At 46.1% G+C, this 20650-nt stretch overlaps 1 protein-coding gene across 3 annotated transcripts in view; it reads left to right on the top strand.

The window, feature by feature from the left end:
* The window catches only part of EPM2A (EPM2A glucan phosphatase, laforin), an 82154-nt gene extending 61709 nt beyond the window's left edge, over positions 1-20445 (top strand). For 2 of the 3 annotated variants that reach the window (XM_066373065.1, XM_066373066.1), the window contains 2 exons: positions 8662-8903; positions 17751-20445. In XM_066373065.1, the coding sequence (XP_066229162.1) occupies positions 8662-8903; positions 17751-18028 (520 nt within the window). In that variant the 3' untranslated portion in view covers positions 18029-20445. The remainder of the gene's footprint in view (positions 1-8661; positions 8904-17750) is intronic. The other variant, XM_066373067.1, reaches the window with a different exon arrangement.
* The last annotated feature ends 205 nt before the right edge of the window (positions 20446-20650 follow it).

The following is a 20650-nucleotide window of genomic DNA, read 5'->3' on the forward strand; positions in this document are numbered from 1 at the left end:
TTGACTGTCTCCCTCACCGTTGATCCTTGATGGTACAGTGCCCGGCACAAAACAGGCATCCCTTACATATTTGTTGAATAGACAGAATGACTTTAAAACAAATACAAGGAATAAAAAAACTCACATGTTTAGTTTTTTATCACTTCCTTGATCTCCTGTGGTTCCTAATTCATTATGCAAGTAATTAATATTAAAAAATCCTTTTAAGTTTATTATTGGGAAAAAATATTAAACATGACATTTTACTTTTTCAAGGAGTGCTCAGCGTTAGAAACAAAATTGCCTTGCCAAGCGGATATTTTATTGCAACATTTTGTTGCAAGGAAACCAACCGGGGCTGCCATCCCAGTTATTTGTCTCAATCTTTGTGTTACCTTTGAATGACTTTAAGAAAGGAAAGTGTGCTAGTTGCCTTATTTACCACTATAATCTGTCAATGTGGCACATAAACCCCATTTCTGGGCAATTGACATACAAACATGAGAAGGCCAAACTCTCCGGGACTGAGAGTCTTAAGAAGTTATGAGTCTGAGAGACTGTTTTCTTAGACATTTTAGCTGATTCTCTATTGAGGTCCATTCTCAGGAATCCAAGCAAAGGGACCGAAGATTCTACTGTAAAACTAGACAGCTGAGACCTTTAGAACTGAGTTATTAGATCAGGAAGGAAGCCAAACAGTCCAGCCGGAGGCCTGATCTCCTCTGCCGTGTTGGAGGAGCTCAGGTGATGCACAAGGACATGCGTGAGGGAAGGAGAGTGGGTAGTATTGTGCATGAAAGGACCATGTGGGCACCACAGTCAAATGTTAGTTGTATTTGTAGAATTCCAAACATCAGGATGAAAGCTGAAAATGACCTATTAAAGTGTTTTACTTTAAATACCCTTGTGGATGTATATTTGAAGAGTCTGGATGTTTGGAGGTATATGTTTTATAGCTGAATGTTTAGACCTTGTATCCATCTCCTGGTGTTGCCATAAAAAGTGCCACATACTGGGTTGCCTAAACAACAGAAATGTGTTGTCTCATAGTTCTGGAGGCCAGAAGCCTGAGAGCAGTGTATCTGTGAAGGTGATTCGATCTGAGGGCTGTCAGGGAAGGCTCTGCTCCAGGTCTTGTTCTTGCTTTGTAGATGGCCATTTTATTCCTTTATCTTCATACTGTCTTCCCTGTGTACAAGTCTGTGTCCAAATATCCCCTCTGATAAGAACATCAGTCATATTGAATTGGAGTCTACCCTAATGGCTTTATCTTAACTTGATTACCTCTGTAGAGATCCTATCTCTGAATAAGTTCACATTCTGAGGTGCTGGGGTGAGGATATCAATATAGAAAGTTTGGGAAAATAGAATACAACCCATAACAGACCTTTATAGTTAATTATATGGCATTTTATAATATCAAAGATAAAAGAACATATATCAAAAATATTTGCTTTATATGGTTATAAACCACATAGCCTATCTAAAAAAAAATCTAAGAAGGCCCTGGCTGGTGGCTCAGTGGATAGTGTCGGCCTGGCATAGGGATGTCCCGGGTTCAATTCACAGTCAGGGCACACAGGAGACGTGACCATCTGCTTCTTCCACCTCCCTTTCCCCCTTTTCTCCCTCTTCCCACCCCACAGCCAGTGGCTTGATTGGTTCATGCGTTGGCCCTGGGCACTGAGGATAGCTCAATTGGTACAAGTGTCAGCCTCAGGTGCTAAAAATAACTCAGTACTCGAGCATTGGCCCCAGAGGGAGTTGGCGGGTGGATCCTGGTTGGGGTGCATGAGAATTCTGCCTCACTATCTCCCCTCCTCTCACCTAAAGGTAAACATCTAAGAAAGTAATGCATTTATAGAAAGTAACATGTGCTCTACATGCTTAGTAATTGATGACCCATAAGCAAACACTATAAAACTATTTTTTTAAAAAAATAAAGCAGTTAATTAGTATCACTTTTTAAATTGGAATTTGTTTTGAGCAGTTATTCAGCCTTAGCCGGAGTCTGTAACAAGCACCCCTTTGGGTTAGAAGTTTGGCATTAATTACTTAAAACCTAACACCAGAGGACAAATTTTCTGCAGAAGGAGCTCTCTGTGCTAATGAAGTTCTGGCGCTTGCTTTTAATGTTTCTCTTGCTTTCTCACTAATGAGATCTGAATTATAAGACTGATAGACTGTTTCTTCTTTACCCATTATTTAAAAGCCAAATCACATTTTAATTTCACATCGAATTGCCCATAAAGTATCAAATAAGGTAACACAATTATTCACGTTAGGAAATGTACCATCTTTCCCCCTAAATTCTTGGCTGGATTTTGTGGAGAACCTCTGTAAAATCCATTTCTCCATCTTTAACATGACGTTGTGTTTGTGTGGCTAAGACGGCCCTGCAGTCAACAGCTGTGCTCTCCTGCTGTCATAGGAAATAAACGCAAACCTATGCTCATACATTCATCTCACCATTCCCGTGGTTCTCCTGTTTTATTTTTCCTATGGGCAAACCATAGTGCTAATTTTCACCTTCAGAAAAAGGTTATTCTGCCATTCCTCTGGCCACTAGTGATGGAACCTGTTGTATAGAGTCCATATAATGGTCTCGTTTCCTGAGATCTCTTGTCTTTTCCTTGCCCCTCCTCCTGCCAATACACTGCCTTTATTTTATTCCTCCCACAAAGTGTATGGATGCAGATTTGGCCTGATGTACTCATTCTGGCCGGTGAGCCCCCCTTTGACTGACAGCTGAGGTGTGGCAAGCTGGCCCTGAGTCCTGTGCTTCAGTAGCCGCTGTACCACTGGCCCCGCCTGACAGGTGGAGCAAACAGTATAGTATGGTGATGTGATTACCTGGAACCATAAGTCCAGTCTCAGTCAAATGAATAAAATTGATTTTGATTTGCAGTCTAAGAAGGTAAGATTCTAGAAATATCAGCCGTGCATTTGTTTCCCCTGGTCTATAGCTAGAATGTAATATTACTAAGATGAATTTTATGTAAATCCAATCTTGTTGAATCAGTGGCAATAGTGAAAACTGAGGGTGATATTTTCTTTCTATAAAAATACATTCTTAATGGATATAACTATATTAAATATTTGTCATGACTCAGAAGTCGATTTAATTTTGACTTTTTTGAAGAAACTATGCAATTAAACCCATGGACACACATTCTCACTCTTTGTCTAGGAATCCTTTGCAGTCTTGAAACTCTTTTGGGAGAAAGGCGAGGACTTAATTTTAGATGCACAGGTGCAGGGTTGAGCAGGTCCACGTCCTCTCATTTATACATTGTTTTACTTCTACTAAAAAGTATGGAGATGGATAAACGAAGCTTCTCCTACATGCTGGCTGAGATCTGCTACACTAGTAATATACCTAGTCTGGTTAATTTCTAAGGGAAAATGATCCACAGAATTTTTTACTTTTCTCCAGAGTCATTTTACGAGTATCTGTGGGATGTAGATCCTGGTGCTGAAAGTTTTGATAAAGCACCACATGGACATGAGGCAGACCCAGGTTCACGAGCTTCTGCCCTCGGCCAGCTGAGTTTCAGGACCTATTTGGTGCAGTGGTTTCTCTTTGGTCTTTCAGAGTAACTGATAGTGAAATTGCCAGAAAGCTCTGATGTAACTCAAGACTGATGGTGAGTTATTCACAAAATAGTTCTCTCTGAAAGTTGTACAGTGTAATTAACAATGTAAGCTATTTCTTTTATTCCACTATTTTATCCCACTATTAAGTTTTGGAAGTTTGGTATGTCTTGCATTAAAAAGACCTTTACAGGAGACTTTTATTCCCTAAACCCTATATTTCAACAAGTTTCTATTCACCTTTAGAAACATCCTAATTTTTAGAATTGTTTAAAGTATTAATACCAAAAGATTAAAACCAAGGTGGAATGGGTAAAAATTGATTTCTAAAAATCATTTAAAATTATTTATTGATTGATTTTTAGAGAGATAGAAAGAGGAAGAGAGAAAGAGAGAGAGAAGCATTCATTTGTTGTTCCACTCAGTTGTTGACTCATTGGTCTCCTCCCATATGTGCCCTGACCAGGGATCAAACTTGCGACCTAGGGTGCAACCTTGGGTGTTTTGGGATGATGCTGTAACTGATTGAGCTAACTGGTCAGGGCCAACACTGATTTTTGATGATGTCAAATTATTCTCTTTAGAATGGATAAGTAAGAGTTTAATTACTATTTGGAAAGTAAGTCATGCATCTTAATACCTGTATCATATTACTGGAAGTGTCATCACCTACTGTTAGAGACAACAGATGGGAACAGGGTGGATGTAAAGGGCACCTTAGCGTCGGGTTAAGCAGAATCCACTGACTTGTGTGTTTTTAACAAGCCCAGTATTTTGCCTCCATGTCCCGTATGATGGTTCAGTAAATTTACTTTATAACTTTAATTCTCTCTTTCAATACAGTGTGTGTTTTCAGAATTTATCTTTAGTCATCTATTCCTAGGTTCAGAACTTCTTGCTTAAAAAAATTAGAAGTAGCTTTATATTCATTTCTTAAATATGGACTCTGACTTCTGGCATTTCTAGAGGAGGAATTATGTTATCCAAATGTTGGAAATAATCTGATACAGGAATTGGTGTTTTTATGTGTGTGAGAATGTGTGGGTGTGTATTTCAAGGGTTTATTTCCATTTGAAAATTGATGTGGGAAATATATATGTTAAGATACCAACTTTTGGTCTGTTTTATCTTTGGCTTATTCTGAATTTCCCAAGGCTCCCAGTATATTTGAGGACCACAGCTGAATTAAATGATAGAATAATACCTCTTTTAGCAACACAATGGGATTCTATATACTGACTCTAGTTTGGGATTCTGTTTCCTTATTTTATGGGCTCAAATGTTCTAATATACCCTTCGCATTATCTCTATGAATTATTTTTTGGTCTTCATGCAAATCTTGCATGCTATCTACTTTATTTTTGGTGTTTATTTACTAGCTAAATACTCAGTGATACCCACTCAAAGGGTATGGTATTCAAGGGACCTCTGTGTGATGTTTGGAATTCAGCTTGCCTCTCACGAATATTTGTTTTAATAGTTCTCTAGTCCATTTCAAGATTTTTGCCAACAAAAATCCGTTTTTCTTCAAAAGGCCATATTTCTCAGTTATATAAGTGAGGTGTCCACTTTCCTCTTTTCTAGCCTAGGTGACTAAGATGCTCATTAATCTCCACAGTATAAGTATGACAGCCCAGAACGACTAGCTACTAGGCATCCAGCAGGTCAGTGGAGGGGGAATTTTAAAGGAATAATGGAAGGGGGGATGAAACATCTAGGTACAGGTGGGTTTCTATTCTCACTCAACAGCCAGAGGGAAGGGCAATGACCCAGGGTTATGATGTTTCCATTCCTGAATATGTGGATAGCAGTGTCCTGGGCAAGTCCAGTTGTGGGACACTCCAAAAACTCTCTGTTAATGGTCTTTCTCTCAGCCTGCTGGGCACAGTGGCGTTTCTGAGAATTCTTTAGAGTCACGATGTATAGTAAAAAACCCTTTGAACCCTATGCCCCTCTTCATTGTACCATGATGTCTCTCCTGGTTGTCTCACTTTTCTCCTTGCTTTATATTTCAGTCTCTTTATTTTCCCACATGAATCCACAGGGAAAGTCCTAATGACCCATTAGACTTAGAATCCAAGCAACAACAAAAGTCCAGTTTATTCTGTCCTAGAGGGTGAGTAAGATGCAAGCTTTAGAGAGACAATGCTTGATCTTGTAAGATATGTCATGGAAGATCGAAGGAGAACGCCCACATTTGAAGATTAATCCGTTGGCTTGCTTTGTTAATGTCAACGATGACAACAACAGCCAAAAGACAAAAACAAGCTGGATTTCCTATAAAATATATAGGGTGGATTTTCTATTCCCTATAGCATTTAAATGAAAGATACACAGAGCAATGACAAGTTATTTAGTAGCCATTCCAATACAAAATAAGTTTCTAGCCCTGGCCGGTTGGCTCAGCGGTAGAGCGTCGGCCTAGCGTGCGGAGGACCCGGGTTCGATTCCCGGCCAGGGCACACAGGAGAAGCGCCCATTTGCTTCTCCACCCCTCCGCCGCGCTTTCCTCTCTGTCTCTCTCTTCCCCTCCCGCAGCCAAGGCTCCATTGGAGCAAAGATGACCCGGGCGCTGGGGATGGCTCTGTGGCCTCTGCCCCAGGCGCTAGAGTGGCTCTGGTCGCAATATGGCGACGCCCAGGATGGGCAGAGCATCGCCCCCTGGTGGGCAGAGCGTCGCCCCATGGTGGGCGTGCCGGGTGGATCCCGGTCGGGCGCATGCGGGAGTCTGTCTGACTGTCTCTCCCCTGTTTCCAGCTTCAGAAAAATGAAAAAAAAAAAAAAAAAGAAAAATAAGTTTCTAAAATAAGTACATTATAGTTACTACACATAATGTCCACTTACTGTTATTGTGCAGTCACTAGTGTCCTATTCAAATACCTTATTTACTTTTTGTTTCACTCCTTACGAAAGTCCTGTGAACTATATAGTTTATTTTATTTTAAGCCAACTTTAAAGATGAGCACACCAAGGCTCAGAGAGGATCATTACATTGGCCTAATCTTAGACAGTTGTTACCAAGTGCTTTTAAAAACATTGTGCTTCTGACTGACGGGCTGCGGATTAGAGGTTCCTCAGACCCCTCCTTTCTTAAGTTCTGTTAATTTCCTAGATCAGCTCACAGAACTGAGAGAAACGTTTTGGTTGCCAGGTCACCAGTTTATTACAAAAGGATTATAGAAGGATGTAAGTCAGGGGCAGCTAAAGGGAAGGCTGCATAGTGCGAGGCGCAGGGCAAGGGCGCAGAGCTTCCACGCCGCCTCCAGGTGGCCACTCTCCCCAGTCTCCATATTCAGCCTTCATTCCTTCTTCTCTCCAGGAGGTTAGGGGGTGGGACTGAAAGTTCCAACCCTCTAATCACGTGGTTGAGTCTCCTGGCCGTCAACTCCCCCTTTGTCGCTGGTGAAATGATGAGACCTCGATTCTTATCTTCTTGAGGGAAAGAATTCAACCAAGAGGCCAAGTACAACAAGTAAAGGAAGGGTTTGTTGGCCGTGCAGGAGTAGCGTCAGAAGGGCTGAGTGGGCAGTGTGAAGAGGGCCTTGGAGACAGGCTCAGGGGGCTAACCTCGGGCTGAGTGGCCACTGTCCGCTGTTTCTCTGGTTGCAAGTCTAGTGCGGTCCCTTAGAGCTTGGGAGAAACAGAGCGGCGAGGAAAATGCACCTGGGGGAAGAGGAGGAGGAGGAGGGAGGGAGGCACGGCATGATCCCGAGAGGGAGAAACCAAGGAGGGAGAACGTGCTGGGTTCTCTGTTCTAAGGTCATTTAAGGGGGGAGGTCTGAGGGGAGGTCCCAAGGGAAGATCTCGATAGCATATTGTGGGGCAAATAAGTTTGCAAATATGATGTATATGTTTGCTCGCTTATAGTTTGCATTGGGTGTGGGGGACAGGCTGTAAGCAGGCAGGATAGTTATAGGCTTAGTTTTAAGACTAAGCTTTTCCCCACACCCTTGACTGTTGCATGATGTGGGGTGGTGCACTCTCATGAGGAATCCCATTATGCCTCAGATAAGTGACTTTGTATCAGAGACTTCCTTGTTTGTATATTGGATTAAAGGTTTTGATTTCTACACTATAAAATGGGGCAGAGGAGCCCATGCAGGAGGAGAGCAGAGAAAGGCCACGTGGAGGAGAGGAGAAGCAGCCAAGATGGTAGAGTGCTAAAGGAGAAGCCAGTTCATGCAGAGTTTGTGCAGAGAGAAGGAGATGGGGAACAGGGGTGAATAAGGCTGGTGAGGTAGAAACCTTTGATTCTAGGAAACTCAGATAAGTCAGTGGCTTTGTGAGCCTTGAATGGAAAGGGAAGTGTTTTCCCACTGTGTGTATTTCTTGTCCGCCGGGTGCATCCTCGGACTAAAGCTAATGGCCCACCAGTTCTTGGCTCTTTTGTTTCATTACCATCTGTCCCAATCAAATGTGAACTTGCATGGGCCAGGCGGCTGTGGTGGTGGCCGTGGCTACTGGCTTTACACATATTCATCGGCTTTCCAGGTGTGTTCTTTTAGGGTCATGGTCTTCACTGATTGATCGGTGCCAGGGAGCAGGTCATTAGTCGGCGCAGCTGGTCCTGAGGTCAGACATGGCCTTGCTTTTCTGGGCTTGGAGCTGAAATACAGCTGAGGCTTAGGTATTATCCCTAGAGTTAACACTTAAGGGCTATTCTCTGCCCCCTGATCACTCCCCTGCTAAGGGTGTCTAACTACATGACCAGCGATAAGCTAGTGGAGGAAAGGTTACCCTGGGGGTGAGATCCTTGTTTTCCAGGTTTTGCCCGTCACTGGGCACCTGAGGCTTCCTCACAGAGTTTTAAACAGGGATGATTGCTGAGTTTTAGCAAATGGTTTCTAGAATTTATTAGTATCATGTAAGGAGTTTTGCCTTTAATTTCATATTTTTTAATTTGAATTAAAACATGACCAGTATTTTTTACTTTCAATAGTAGTACTCTTCATTGCCATAGTCTTAATACAGCTGTTCTTGTGCTAGATTTAAAGGTTAATTGCATTTTAATACTACATGTTTCATGCAGCTGCTCAGATTTCAATCATAACAACAATAGTAATAGCCGACTCCATGTGTTCTCATTAGAATTCTACCAAATATCTGGCTGGGTAGCTGCCCTCGCCAAGTGGAGCACGTAACCGTCAAACTGAAGCATGAACTGGGGATTACAGCTGTCATGAATTTCCAGACGGAATGGGATATTGTGCAGAATTCCTCCGGCTGTAACCGCTACCCAGAACCCATGACTCCGGACACCATGATTAAGCTGTACAGGGAAGAAGGCTTGGTGTACATCTGGATGCCAACACCAGATATGAGCACTGAAGGTGAGCATCGCAGTCTTTCTGGCTTCTTGTGAAATGTGTCTCAGAGAAATCCTTGCCTGTCTATCACTCCATCCATCCATCCATCCATCCATCCGTCTACCTATCTATCTGCCTGCCTACCTACCTGTCTATAACTGATTGTCCTAAACATGAATATAGAAATGGAATAAAAGAAACTGTTTAGGTTTGATGTATTTTATTTAATACATATCTTTGACAACTTAGCTGAGATTTTGTTTAGCATGGGCCGTTTATTCATTAGGCATGTGTTTTTGTGCATCTGCTGTGTGTGTGGCATCATGCTGGAGGCTGGGAATGTAGTGGTGAAGAGAGACAGGACAACTCCTGTCCTCATGGAGCTTATAATCCCATAGGCAAGACATACGTTAATTAACTGACTCTAAATAGAAATGAAAAACTGTGATGAGCTTTTTTGCTGTTATTGTTAGAAAGATGCATAGATATTGCTATGACAGCGCGAGCAGACAACCAGACTTTGAAAGCGGGTCAAGGAAAGTTTCTGAGGAAGCGGCGTTTGAACTCGGATCTGAAGAGCGGGTCGGGGTTGGGAGTGAGGCTCCCAGGCAGAGGGAACAGCTTTGGAGGAATCCCTGTGGCAGGGAAGTGAGTCGTCCAGGATTTGGGTGCAGTAAGGACTTCAGACTTTACCCTAAAGTGGTGAGAAGCAGATGAAAGAGCTGGAGGCTGGGAGATGCCAAACTAATCATTTTCTTTTCCTCTAGAAGGGCACTTCGATTGCAGTGTAGAGAGTGGACTGGGACGGGCCCAGAGTGGGTCTGTGGACGCCAGTTAGGAGGTGACTGCAACGTTAAAGCGAGTCAACGACAGGGGTCACGCAGTTCAGGGGAGAGCGGTGATGTGAGAGAGCGTTGATCGCATTGCAAGTACTGGCTGGGCCGGTCTTTGTGAGGAGAGAATTGTGGTGTGACCCGGGTACCGCAGGGAAACAGACAGGAGGCGTGTTTATTCAATGGTAAGGGGCAATGAGACAAGTTCAAAACTAACGGCGGTGCAGAGAGGAGTGATGCGGGGAATGAGTGCTGTGCTCTAGGAGAGTCCTGGCACGGAGGAACCGTTTCCATGAAGGACAGGCAGGTGACATGAGGGTCTTAGACTTTGAGGTAGGTGTGACAAGGTCAGTGTGGAGGAAGGAAGACCATGCCAGGTGGAAGAAGGCATAGGCCAAGGCACAGCGGCAGGGGGCTGTAGCGGACTGGTCTGTGTTTCAGCCTGGTGGTAGAACAGCGTTCTTGTAGAAAAGGAAGAGAGCTATCTGAAGCCACAAGAACCAAGTTACACTAGTAGTATGGACGAGACATCAGCAGGGGGCAGCAGAGAGCTGTGAAAATGGCACAGGCTAAGGGAGTTTGGTCAACACTATTCTGGGGAAAAGAAGGATGGTCCCGATGCTTAGGGAGGACACGTTTCTATCATTAGCCCTCTTCCCCCCAAAGTACATTATGTATCAAACGCTCTTCTAAGCAGTTGCATGCATTAACTCATTTAATCCTCGCAAGAGTCTGGACAGATGTAGTTATCTCTATTTTGCAGAGGAAGAGACTGAAGTACAAAAAGCCTAAGTCACCTGGTCTGGATTTCAGCTCAGTCTGACTCAGAACATGGCTGCAGACAGCACCATATGTGCTCACGCGAACTGTTCACGCACATTCCACAGACCATCACACTTTCAATCTGTCATTGTCGCCTTTGGGTGGCATTAGGTAAAATCATGAGTTGCCAGGGAGGTAGCTCAATCTCCCCAGAGTCAAGATAGTCCAAGATGGGGTGGGGCAAGATAACCCTGAGAATCCCAGGTTGCCTGGCCCTCGGCCACATTGGCTCTTTATGAGTCTCAGGTGGTCCTCCTGGCTGGGCTCTCCTTGTGGCTGTGTGTGTACTGAGCTATTGCTGGGAGGAGGCATAATTTTTGTCCCTTAGGGAAGGGACAGTTTGGTTACTCCTCCTGGTAATGCTGATCCAAAGGCGCTTGATTTAGCCACACGAGCTTTGTCTTCTTTCCAAAGGAAGGAGAAAACAGACTTGATTTGCACAGAAGAGCACAGGTTGAGTCTAGGTCAGATCTGTCCTGTCCAGCTTGTTTCTCTGGTTTCAAAACAGAGAAAATGCTTACAGTGGAGTGCCTGGAGCTTTCAGAGAGTGCTTGGACCTTCTCTTGAACTCTGGTTTCACAGCCTTGATATCCCATTGGAATATTAGGTGAGCCAAGGCTCAGAGAAGTTACAATAGTTTGCCATGCACCCCATTCCACCCCAGGCTCTGGTTATCCGAAGGTCCCCCTAACCAATTGGGAATTGTATGCTCATCCTTAAAACACACTGCAGATATATTAGAACCTTTTTGGGTGTCTGTCTTTGTGAAGAGAGAATTATGATGTGACATGTGTGCCACTGGGGAAACAGAGACAAATAAGATCATCCCTCTGTGACTGGGAGTTCCAGTCACACCCGGGGAGCATCTGCCGCACTGACTATGTGAAATGACAGCAATATAAAGGCTCCCAGTTGAAAAGGGTGAAACCTTAAGACCACAGGAAGGGTTTCTTCATTTCAGCATGACCTGGGGAGTAATCAAAGGGTTAATGGCTACTGTGCAGTCCCCAAGGAGGAAATTTTGACCAATAGATCCATCTCTGCAGCTCACAATATTTGCACAGTAAACATATAGATTAATTCTGCTGAATATTTTTAGAACTCTAGAAAAAACCCCATCTGGAAGTGTTTTGAGCCACTTAATCCTGTCAGCTAACGTCTGAGAAAGAAGACAGTATGTTAGGACCCACTGTCACCACTGGTTGTCACAGACCTGCTGCAATCAGTTGTGCCATCAGCCTGTATCTTGTGCATTCTGTCGTATGCAAAGGGGTTGGTTAGGGTTCTTTCTTCCTTTCTTTTTTTATATTTTGGTTTGTGATTTTCACCTAAGAAGAAAAAGCTCTCAAACCTAGCATTCAGCCTCCCCACCTCCCAAAACAAATATGTTCCATTTTTCCTTCATATAAGAGGTGGTCTGGCTGTGTTTTGGCCCCTGTCAGGGCAGTGCCGGGGTGACACCTGGTCTGCCCGGCCTCCGGAACGACAGCGTGTGGCCAGGTCCCCGGCTCCCCCGTTGTCGTCATAGTCTGAGTCCTCGTCTGTGGCTCAGCACGCTGGCTTTGGCTCAGCCATGAGGCAGACACACTGAGGGTGAAGCCATGGCCCCTGGGGCCTGAGCCTGTCACCGCAGCGTGGCTGTGCGATGTTGGGCAGACTAGTTCACACATTTAGGAAACAGGGATAATAATTTCTACTTTGCAGTATTATGACAGCTGCGTAAGATGATGGGTCCGAACGTGCTTTGAAAATCATGGAGATTTTATAAAGAACGTGCTTTGAAAACCATAATATGTATGGATAATACGAACCTTATCTATATTACATTGCAAAGGTGGAACATGAGATATGCTCAAGTAAAATAATAATATTTTATTCAGCCTTAAATCTGCCCCAGTATTAAGAAAGGAAAGACGTGTGTGTGTGTGTGTGTGTGTGTGTGCGCGTGTGTGTGTGTGTGGCGCATGCGCACAGACGCATGCATTGGAAAGGCTGGAAGTTGTGCCAGGAGTGATTTCTTTCAGGGCCAGGCTTAGCTACACCTTGGATACCTTTGGGTAAGGTGACCAACTTTTTTACAATGAAAAAGAGAACAAAAATAAATTGAAGAAAACAATATCATAAATAAAAAAACATTTTATTCATTGCAACAACAATACACTATAATATGATAAATGCATAATAAAAACATTTTTAATATTTTATATTGTAATTATGCTTCCATGCCTATTAATTTTTAATAATAATTTTAAGAAAAAAGTACTCATTTAGATACAAATACGTCACATCACACGCAATGGATCGACTCTGCATCAATCGAATACGGACATTTACAGATTAGTCTTCCAATATCCAAAGGAGGACATGTAGGAGGACACTTTTCGAGGGAGGACAGAACTTACAAAAGAAGGACTGTCCCCCCTGAAGGAGAATGATTGGTCCCCTGGTCCCCTTACGTTAGGGTCCCCCACTTATGTCAGGTCCGTGTGCCTTCTCGCCGCCTGTGCGTATTCACTTTAGAGTTGGATTCGCCCGGAGGCGGTAGAACCAGGAGTTAGATTAAAGGGGTCTGGTAGTGTCTCAGGTCAAATCTGTGTGGCTGGGGGTTTGTTTTATTTTGCTTTAATTCATGTACTTAACAAATGCCTTCTGAGCGTCTTCTGAGAGCCGAGGCCTGTTGCGGGTCCCACAGGAGGAATCCCATTCGTGGAGTGTTTTGTTGGATCTGCACGGGGTTTCAGATTTTCAACCTAGTTGCCAACATTTAAAATTTGGACTATTTCACATTAAAAAAAGATCTGCATTTCTTTCTGCCTTGCCTTTAGGTATCCTTGTTTTTAAGAATGAAAACTTTTTACCAAATTTAATTGCATATGGAGCCAAAATTCCCCAAACATAAAAATCAGGGGCTCTGGTTGACACTGGCTTTGTGGTGTGAGGCCGGATCCTGGGGACCTCTTTTCATTCCTCGGTGGGTTACATATTAGCTGGGTGGGTTGGCCACAGATGGTCCCCCTGGGGTGGGGCAGGTGCTTAGCCCCCCGGATGTGACTCTCACACAGGTGAAAGCAGAGCACAGCCGGGCAGGTGGGGCAGGTGCTTAGCCCCCCGGATGTGACTCTCACAGGTGAAAGCAGAGCACAGCCGGGCAGGTGGGGCAGGTGCTTAGCCCCCCGGATGTGACTCTCACACAGGTGAAAGCAGAGCACAGCCAGGCAGGTGGGGCAGGTGCTTAGCCCCCCGGATGTGACTCTCACACAGGTGAAAGCAGAGCACAGCCGGGCAGGTGGGGCAGGTGCTTAGCCCCCCGGATGTGACTCTCACAGGTGAAAGCAGAGCACAGCCGGGCAGGTGGGGCAGGTGCTTAGCCCCCCGGATGTGACTCTCACAGGTGAAAGCAGAGCACAGCCGGGCGGCAGGTGGGGCAGGTGCTTAGCCCCCCGGATGTGACTCTCACACAGGTGAAAGCAGAGCACAGCCAGGCAGGTGGGGCAGGTGCTTAGCCCCCCGGATGTGACTCTCACAGGTGAAAGCAGAGCACAGCCGGGCAGGTGGGGCAGGTGCTTAGCCCCCCGGATGTGACTCTCACACAGGTGAAAGCAGAGCACAGCCGGGCAGGTGGGGCAGGTGCTTAGCCCCCCGGATGTGACTCTCACACAGGAGAAAGCAGAGCACAGCCGGGCAGGTGGGGCAGGTGCTTAGCCCCCCGGATGTGACTCTCACACAGGTGAAAGCAGAGCACAGCCGGGCAGGTGCAGTGCAGGGCTGACAGAGCTCAGGCTGACAGCACGGGGCCCGCACAACCACGGGCCAGGCAGGTTCGGGAAGGACAGCAGCACAGAGGAAACTGTGCCTCAGTTTCCTCAGATGTCACTGAGCATAATAATAGTCCCAAGTCATTGTTGCTAAGAGGTGGTTGCAAAGGAGCTGAGGCATGCTCGGGGCTTAGAACAGCACGTGGCTGAGGAGAGGCGGAGAGAGCGGCCGTCCAGGAGGGTGGTCTGATCGCAGTCAACCAGGCTCCAGCGGAGGCCGGGCTGAGCTGCGGGCATCCTGGGCCCGTACTCCTCTGTGGCTCCCTTTTATTAATTGCTCATTCTTTATATCGTTTAAATATCTGTTGGACAGTTCTTAAGTTGGATGGCTGATTGATGTTAGGAGAAGACCACTGGCGTGCAAAACCCGTGTTTAATCTGGAGGCCTTCCGGAGACCTCCGCGTGGCCGCTGACATTCACCTGCCAGGATTATGTGCTGAGATCATAGGGCCTCAAGTAACATATGTGCATTCTCATCTTCTAAACACATATCTACTTTCAACAGTTTCAACTTCTAAACTGTGTGCATGCATCCTGAAGAATCTTTGACAGATAAAAAGGAAAGGGGGAGATATCGCATCATAGCCATTTGGTGCAGACCCTTTCACGGGGCACCTCTGGCCAGAGAGGAGGTCAGGGAAGGGGTCCTGACAGGTCCCTGTAACCCCTGACTACCGATGCTGAGCACCAGGGGCGGGGACTCAACCTTGGCACCTCCTCCTGCAAATGGCCACCGTGGTCTGTTTGTGTATTTGGCACTTAATAAAACTCACATTAAGCGTATTTCTAGCCCTGGCTGGTTGGCTTAGTGGTAGAGCGTCGGCCTGGTGTGCGGAAGTCCTGGGTTCGATTCCCAGCCAGGGCACACAGGAGAGGCGCCCATCTGCTTCTCCACCCCTCCCGCTCTCCTTCCTCTCTGTCTCTCTCTTCCCCTCCCGCAGCCGAGGCTCCATTGGAGCAAAGATGGCCCAGGCGCTGGGGATGGCTCCATGGCCTCTGCCTCAGGTGCTAGAATGGCTCTGGTCTCAACAGAGCGACGCCCCGGAGGGGCAGAGCATCGCCCCCTGGTGGGCATGCCGGGTGGATCCCGGTCGGGTGCATGCGGGAGTCTGACTGCCTCCCCGTTTCCAGCTTTGAAAAAATACAAAAAACAAAAAAACAAACAAAAAAAACCCCAGAAAAACAAAAAAAACAACAACGTATTTCTATTTATTTCTCAGCCAGGCACGTGGCAGCTGGAGAAGGAGCTGTAAGTGGGGACCTTGTCAGGTGGTGCACTAAGGAGGAGCAGGAAGAACCCAGGCTTCCTGGCCCCATCACTAGGCGCTCCCTCCCCAGTGCTATTACTCGGAGTAAACCCCGAACACCCCTTTAGCAGAACAGCAGCCTTCAGCCTGAACCCGCCTCACCCCATCAGCAGGTCGCTCGAACACTCCTTGGAGGTTTTGCTTCCTCTGGTCCCCCAGCTCAAATAGCGGGTCAGCTACACAGTACTCGCCTTGAGACACACCGTGTGATACTTCCTCAGTGCGTGCGATGCTCCCACCTTGCCACGTCTCCTGCGGTATTTTCCCGCCTCTAGGACAGTGCCATGAACAACTGGCTGCATGGCAGGCTGCCCAGGGCTCGCCTCAGAGCACCTCGGAACCAGGGACGGAGGTGTAAATCAGTCAAAGTGAAGGCTCCATTTGGACTCTGAGAAGTCACAAGTCACACGGCATGTAGGTGCTAGTGTGTCTCCAATTCAGGTGTCCTTGGGGACCAGGCAGGCACCACTGAGAGGGATGGGGCCCCAGGAACTGCGGAGTGCCCTGCATAAGGGAACTCCATTTAAAAGCATCTCTAAACAGCTCTTTACATCCAGAGTAGGAGGGATTAACAACACTGAAAGTAAAATTAGGGTATCGTCCTGGCTCGATGCATTTCTGCTCCCACCTCAGAGTGGGGAGAGTCTGAAGGTAGAGCCCTGCCTGGATAGAGTGGTAACTGGGAGGGCCATCGGGCACATCGGGGTCTTTGGTAACATCTGTGCTTCTCAGGTGCTGACACCTGTTCGCAATGGGTTGTGTTGGCCCCTTCAGGGGCTCTTGCCTTGTGAAAGAGGACATCTAACGAGGGAAGTCTAAACTTACCCGGGTGTCTCTCCTGGGAGGGTTCTGTAGTGAAATCGTTTTAGGGAGGGGCTTTTCCCGCCTCCTGGTCCTCCAGTGGGCTGGCGGTGTGCAGGCATGGCCCTGGGGGCTACCTCTCTGAGTCTGTGCGGCTGAGGACTGAGCGTAGCGGGAGAAATGCACACGGCTTCCGTCCAGGACTCTGCGGAGTCCCCTCCTTCATCCCTTTTGGAAGTAATTGACACTGACCATCCTCCACCCCTCCCCGAAATCCACTAAGTGTCTCGGCCTGAGAACCCATTAGAGAAGAAACTCCAGGTGTCCAGGAGGCGGTTGATTTCAGCAGGGATCTTTTACAATGGCCCCCCACAGAGCCTCTCAGTGTGAGGGGCAGACATCTGAATCATCTCATATTTGAAAAAGTAGCCACGAAGCTGCAATAACTGTAATCGTAATTGCCTAGGAAAGGAGAAACCGAATCCATTGTAGCCCACACTGCATCACGGGGAGTAATAAATGAACCATTTATCGAACACCCCACATGTATCAATAAGTTAGTCATCCCATTGGACAAAGGAAAACTAGCATATGTCGAATGAATAAGATTGGCTAATCTTTGGTCAGGATTGACTGATTCTGTGTTTCATTTCCCTGGGAGATCCCTGTGGACTAAAGCGAATTCAGGTGACAGGGCCTGTCGGCTTCTCTTTGAAACCCTTTGACCCCTGCCCGAGCTGTGGGGATGAACAGTGTGAAAATCCACCCTTCTGATGACAGGCAACAGTAGACTTGCCCTGGAAGGAAAACTGGCATGGACGCAGAAGCGCCTTGAAGGGGGCAGCCACATCAAGGGACAGCTCAGAGCTGACCCATTGGCTCTGCAGCGCCCTTTCCGCTTTACTATGAGTAGGATTTTTTTATTTAATCATTTTAGAGAGAGAGAGAGAGAGGGGGGGGGAGGAGAGAGAAAGGGGCAGGGGAGGTGCAGGAAGCATCAGCATCAGCTACCCTTTGTGCCTTGACCAGACAAGCCCAGGTTTTCACACCAGGGACCTCAGCATTCCAGGTCGCCGCTTTATCCCCTGTGCCACCACAGGTCAGGCCCATGAGCAGGATTTGATATCGTATCACCTTCTCCTTCAAAAAACCACAAAGGAATGAAGGAGGCTGTATCATCCCTGCCTTGACGCGCACAGCACTGCGACTTCATGGGGCACTGGAGGAGCGGTTATTAGGCGATATGGGGGTACCGTTATTCACGTGTCTGTGCTGTGCTTTCTCAATCGCAGGCCGGGTGCAGATGCTGCCCCAGGCGGTGTGCCTGCTGCACGCACTGCTGGAGAACGGGCACACCGTGTACGTGCACTGCAACGCGGGGGTGGGCCGCTCCACGGCGGCCGTGTGCGGCTGGCTGCACTACGTGCTGGGCTGGAAGCTGCGGAAGGTGCAGTACTTCCTCGTGGCCAGGAGGCCGGCGGTGTACATCGACGAAGACGCCCTGGCCCGGGCGCAGGAAGATTTCTTCCGGAAATTTGGCAAGGTTCGGTCTTCCCTCTGCAGTGTGTAGGTGGCCGATCTGCCACCCCTCTCTCCCAATTTCCTTTGGAAACCTGGACTGATGGGGACACAGTGACCTAGAAGCAAAGATTCCATCTGCAAAGACAGGTCGCTGGCTGCCCCCCCCCCCCCCCCCCCCCCCCGCCCTCTTCCTTTCTTCTTGGGCTGACTTTCTGTTCTGCTTTGGTTGAGCTGCATTGCCTTTGACATGTTTTTCAAAGGAAGCTGTGACTGACGCGTGAGAAAAAGCCACAAGCCGTCGGCTGTGTTGTGCGGTGTTGTTCAAGCATCAGACAGGAAGGCGACTGACGTGTGCAGTCCCAGCTGCCCGCCCGCAGACCAGCCCCTTTGCTCCACAGACATTGCATTTGTTGAATGAGCGTTTCACGACTGCACGTCCTTGCTGCCCTGTCACGTGGCATGCAGAACACATAGGGCATTATGTGAATTTTATCACTGTATGTGTGCTTGTGCAACCGTGCGCGCACACACACGCAGAATTTCCATTGAAATTAAAAGTGAAAACTGGTCAATTGCAAAAGAAAAACATAAGCTTAGAAGCCTGAGGTATGACAGACTAAGAGCTCAGCATCACCAAAAGTGATGGCTCTCTAGACCTTGTTTTTGCATCCTACTTCAAAGTCTGTTGCAAGGCCTCACCTTATCTTGTCCACCCACAACCTTCTGTAACACCCAAAGTGTAGTTCTTATCTCTCTGTTTGTTTTAATTGAGGCTCAGTGAACATAGCGGACTTGCTGCAGGTGTCAAGGCGAAGCAGGGCGGGCTGGAGTTTAATTGACTCAATGCTTTTTCAACACAACTTGTTTTGCCAGCGAACTGTAGTGAATTCAGTCCCTCTATTTCCGAGTAAGGTTGCTGTTTCTGCAGCAGTTTCTACAGTGAGAAATGGAGCAGCGTTCTGATCAGTTGCCAAAGAATTTTGAAGAGTGCGTATATTTTGTACAACCTGTGTTAAAACGTGGTGGGCTGCCCCAAGGCCAAAGTGGCCTGATCCGAAGCTCACAAGAGGGGCTCTAAAGGAAGGGCAGAAGTAGGTTTATGGTTGTGAGTACATGAGAGAGTTTATTCTTGTATTATTATTTATTAATTACTGTATTACTTTCCATATGAACAGCTGTGAAATCTACTTTTGTACTACGCTGTATTATCAAAAGAGCCCAACGAGCCCAAATCCATAGTTTTGAAATGATGCTGGTCGATCTACACTCAGTTTAACACTGTTCACAGTCATTGTGCCTCCAGAAGAGCCGTCACTACTGTACCCTGGATTCCACAGGAAACACAAAGATGAACGTAGTCTAGGAACAGCCCCGTGTTCTATCAAGTACAAGACAGGACTGAATTGTGAGTGCCATGCTAGAACAGGGGGAGAAGTAATAATTGTTGGATGCCTCTTATGTGCTAGGATCAGTGGTCGGCAAACTCATTAGTCAGCAGAGCCAAATATCAACAGTACAACGATTGAAATTTCTTTTGAGAGCCAAATTTTTTAAGTTTAAACTATATAGGTAGGTACATTCCTTATTGAGGTAGTGCCTGCATGTGGTATTTTGTGGAAGAGCCACACTCAAGGGGCCAAAGAGCCGCATGTGGCTCTCAAGCAGCAGTTTGCCGACTACTGTAGCTAGGTGATTTATGATCTTATCCCTTTTAAACTTTACAGTACCTTACAAGGGAGGTTTTGTTATCTCCATTATACAGGTAAGAAAACTAAGGCGCAGAGAGGCTAAATCATATAACATGGTGAATAAATAGGTGACACGAGATACAAAGCTAGTTTTGTTTGACTCAAAACCCATACTTTTTCTAATAAACTACCATACTTATTTACTCTTCTGCTCCTTTTTGTTTATAAGTGTTTATTGATAGATATTGGAGAGTCTGACTTTGGAAGTATGAGGAATAAGAAAGATGCAAGGTGAGTCCCAGTGGAGTTTAGAGGAAAGATGTCTTATCACTGTAGGACTCAGGGGACCTGGCATTTGAATTGGGCAGAGAAGGCTAGACAGGACACATTTCTCCTACAATTTTACAAAGTTAGATATATAAGCCAAGAATGAATAATATGAAGTCCAGCTCCCTTGCTAAAATGAACTAGAGATAACTACTGTATTAAAGTAACCCTTTATATTGATAGTTATGGTGTGTTGTATAAAATTTAATCTTAAAAATGAAATATTTTTAATTGTGTAACATATGTGTGGATTTTCTTAATATTTAAGAAGTTTAGTAATGTAATTTCCACTGCAGAAACCCGTGTTGGATGGATTTTTTTTGTTAGGCATAATTATTGTAGGGCTATTAAAGGCTGTTTTAGAATAACCTCTTTTGTCTTCATTGAATGGGATGTCCAATGTATTTCAAAATGAGCTGGAACTTTTGCTAAATAAAAGCATTAAAAATGACCTCCGTGTACAGGATTTTTCACAGAAATGTTATTAATTTTGTCTGCAGTTCAGAACAAACTGTGTTTTCTTATTTGTAATCTAGTTTACTCCTTTATTTTTCAAGGGAACAAACTAAGACCCAGAGACATCAAATGACTCCTGTACAGTGAAGAGTGTCGACTGAGGGTCAGAGGGACGGGACAAGCTAGGAAGATCGGCCGGG

Source organism: Saccopteryx leptura, chromosome 3 (assembly GCF_036850995.1).
Source record: "Saccopteryx leptura isolate mSacLep1 chromosome 3, mSacLep1_pri_phased_curated, whole genome shotgun sequence".
Lineage (NCBI taxonomy): Eukaryota > Metazoa > Chordata > Mammalia > Chiroptera > Emballonuridae > Saccopteryx > Saccopteryx leptura.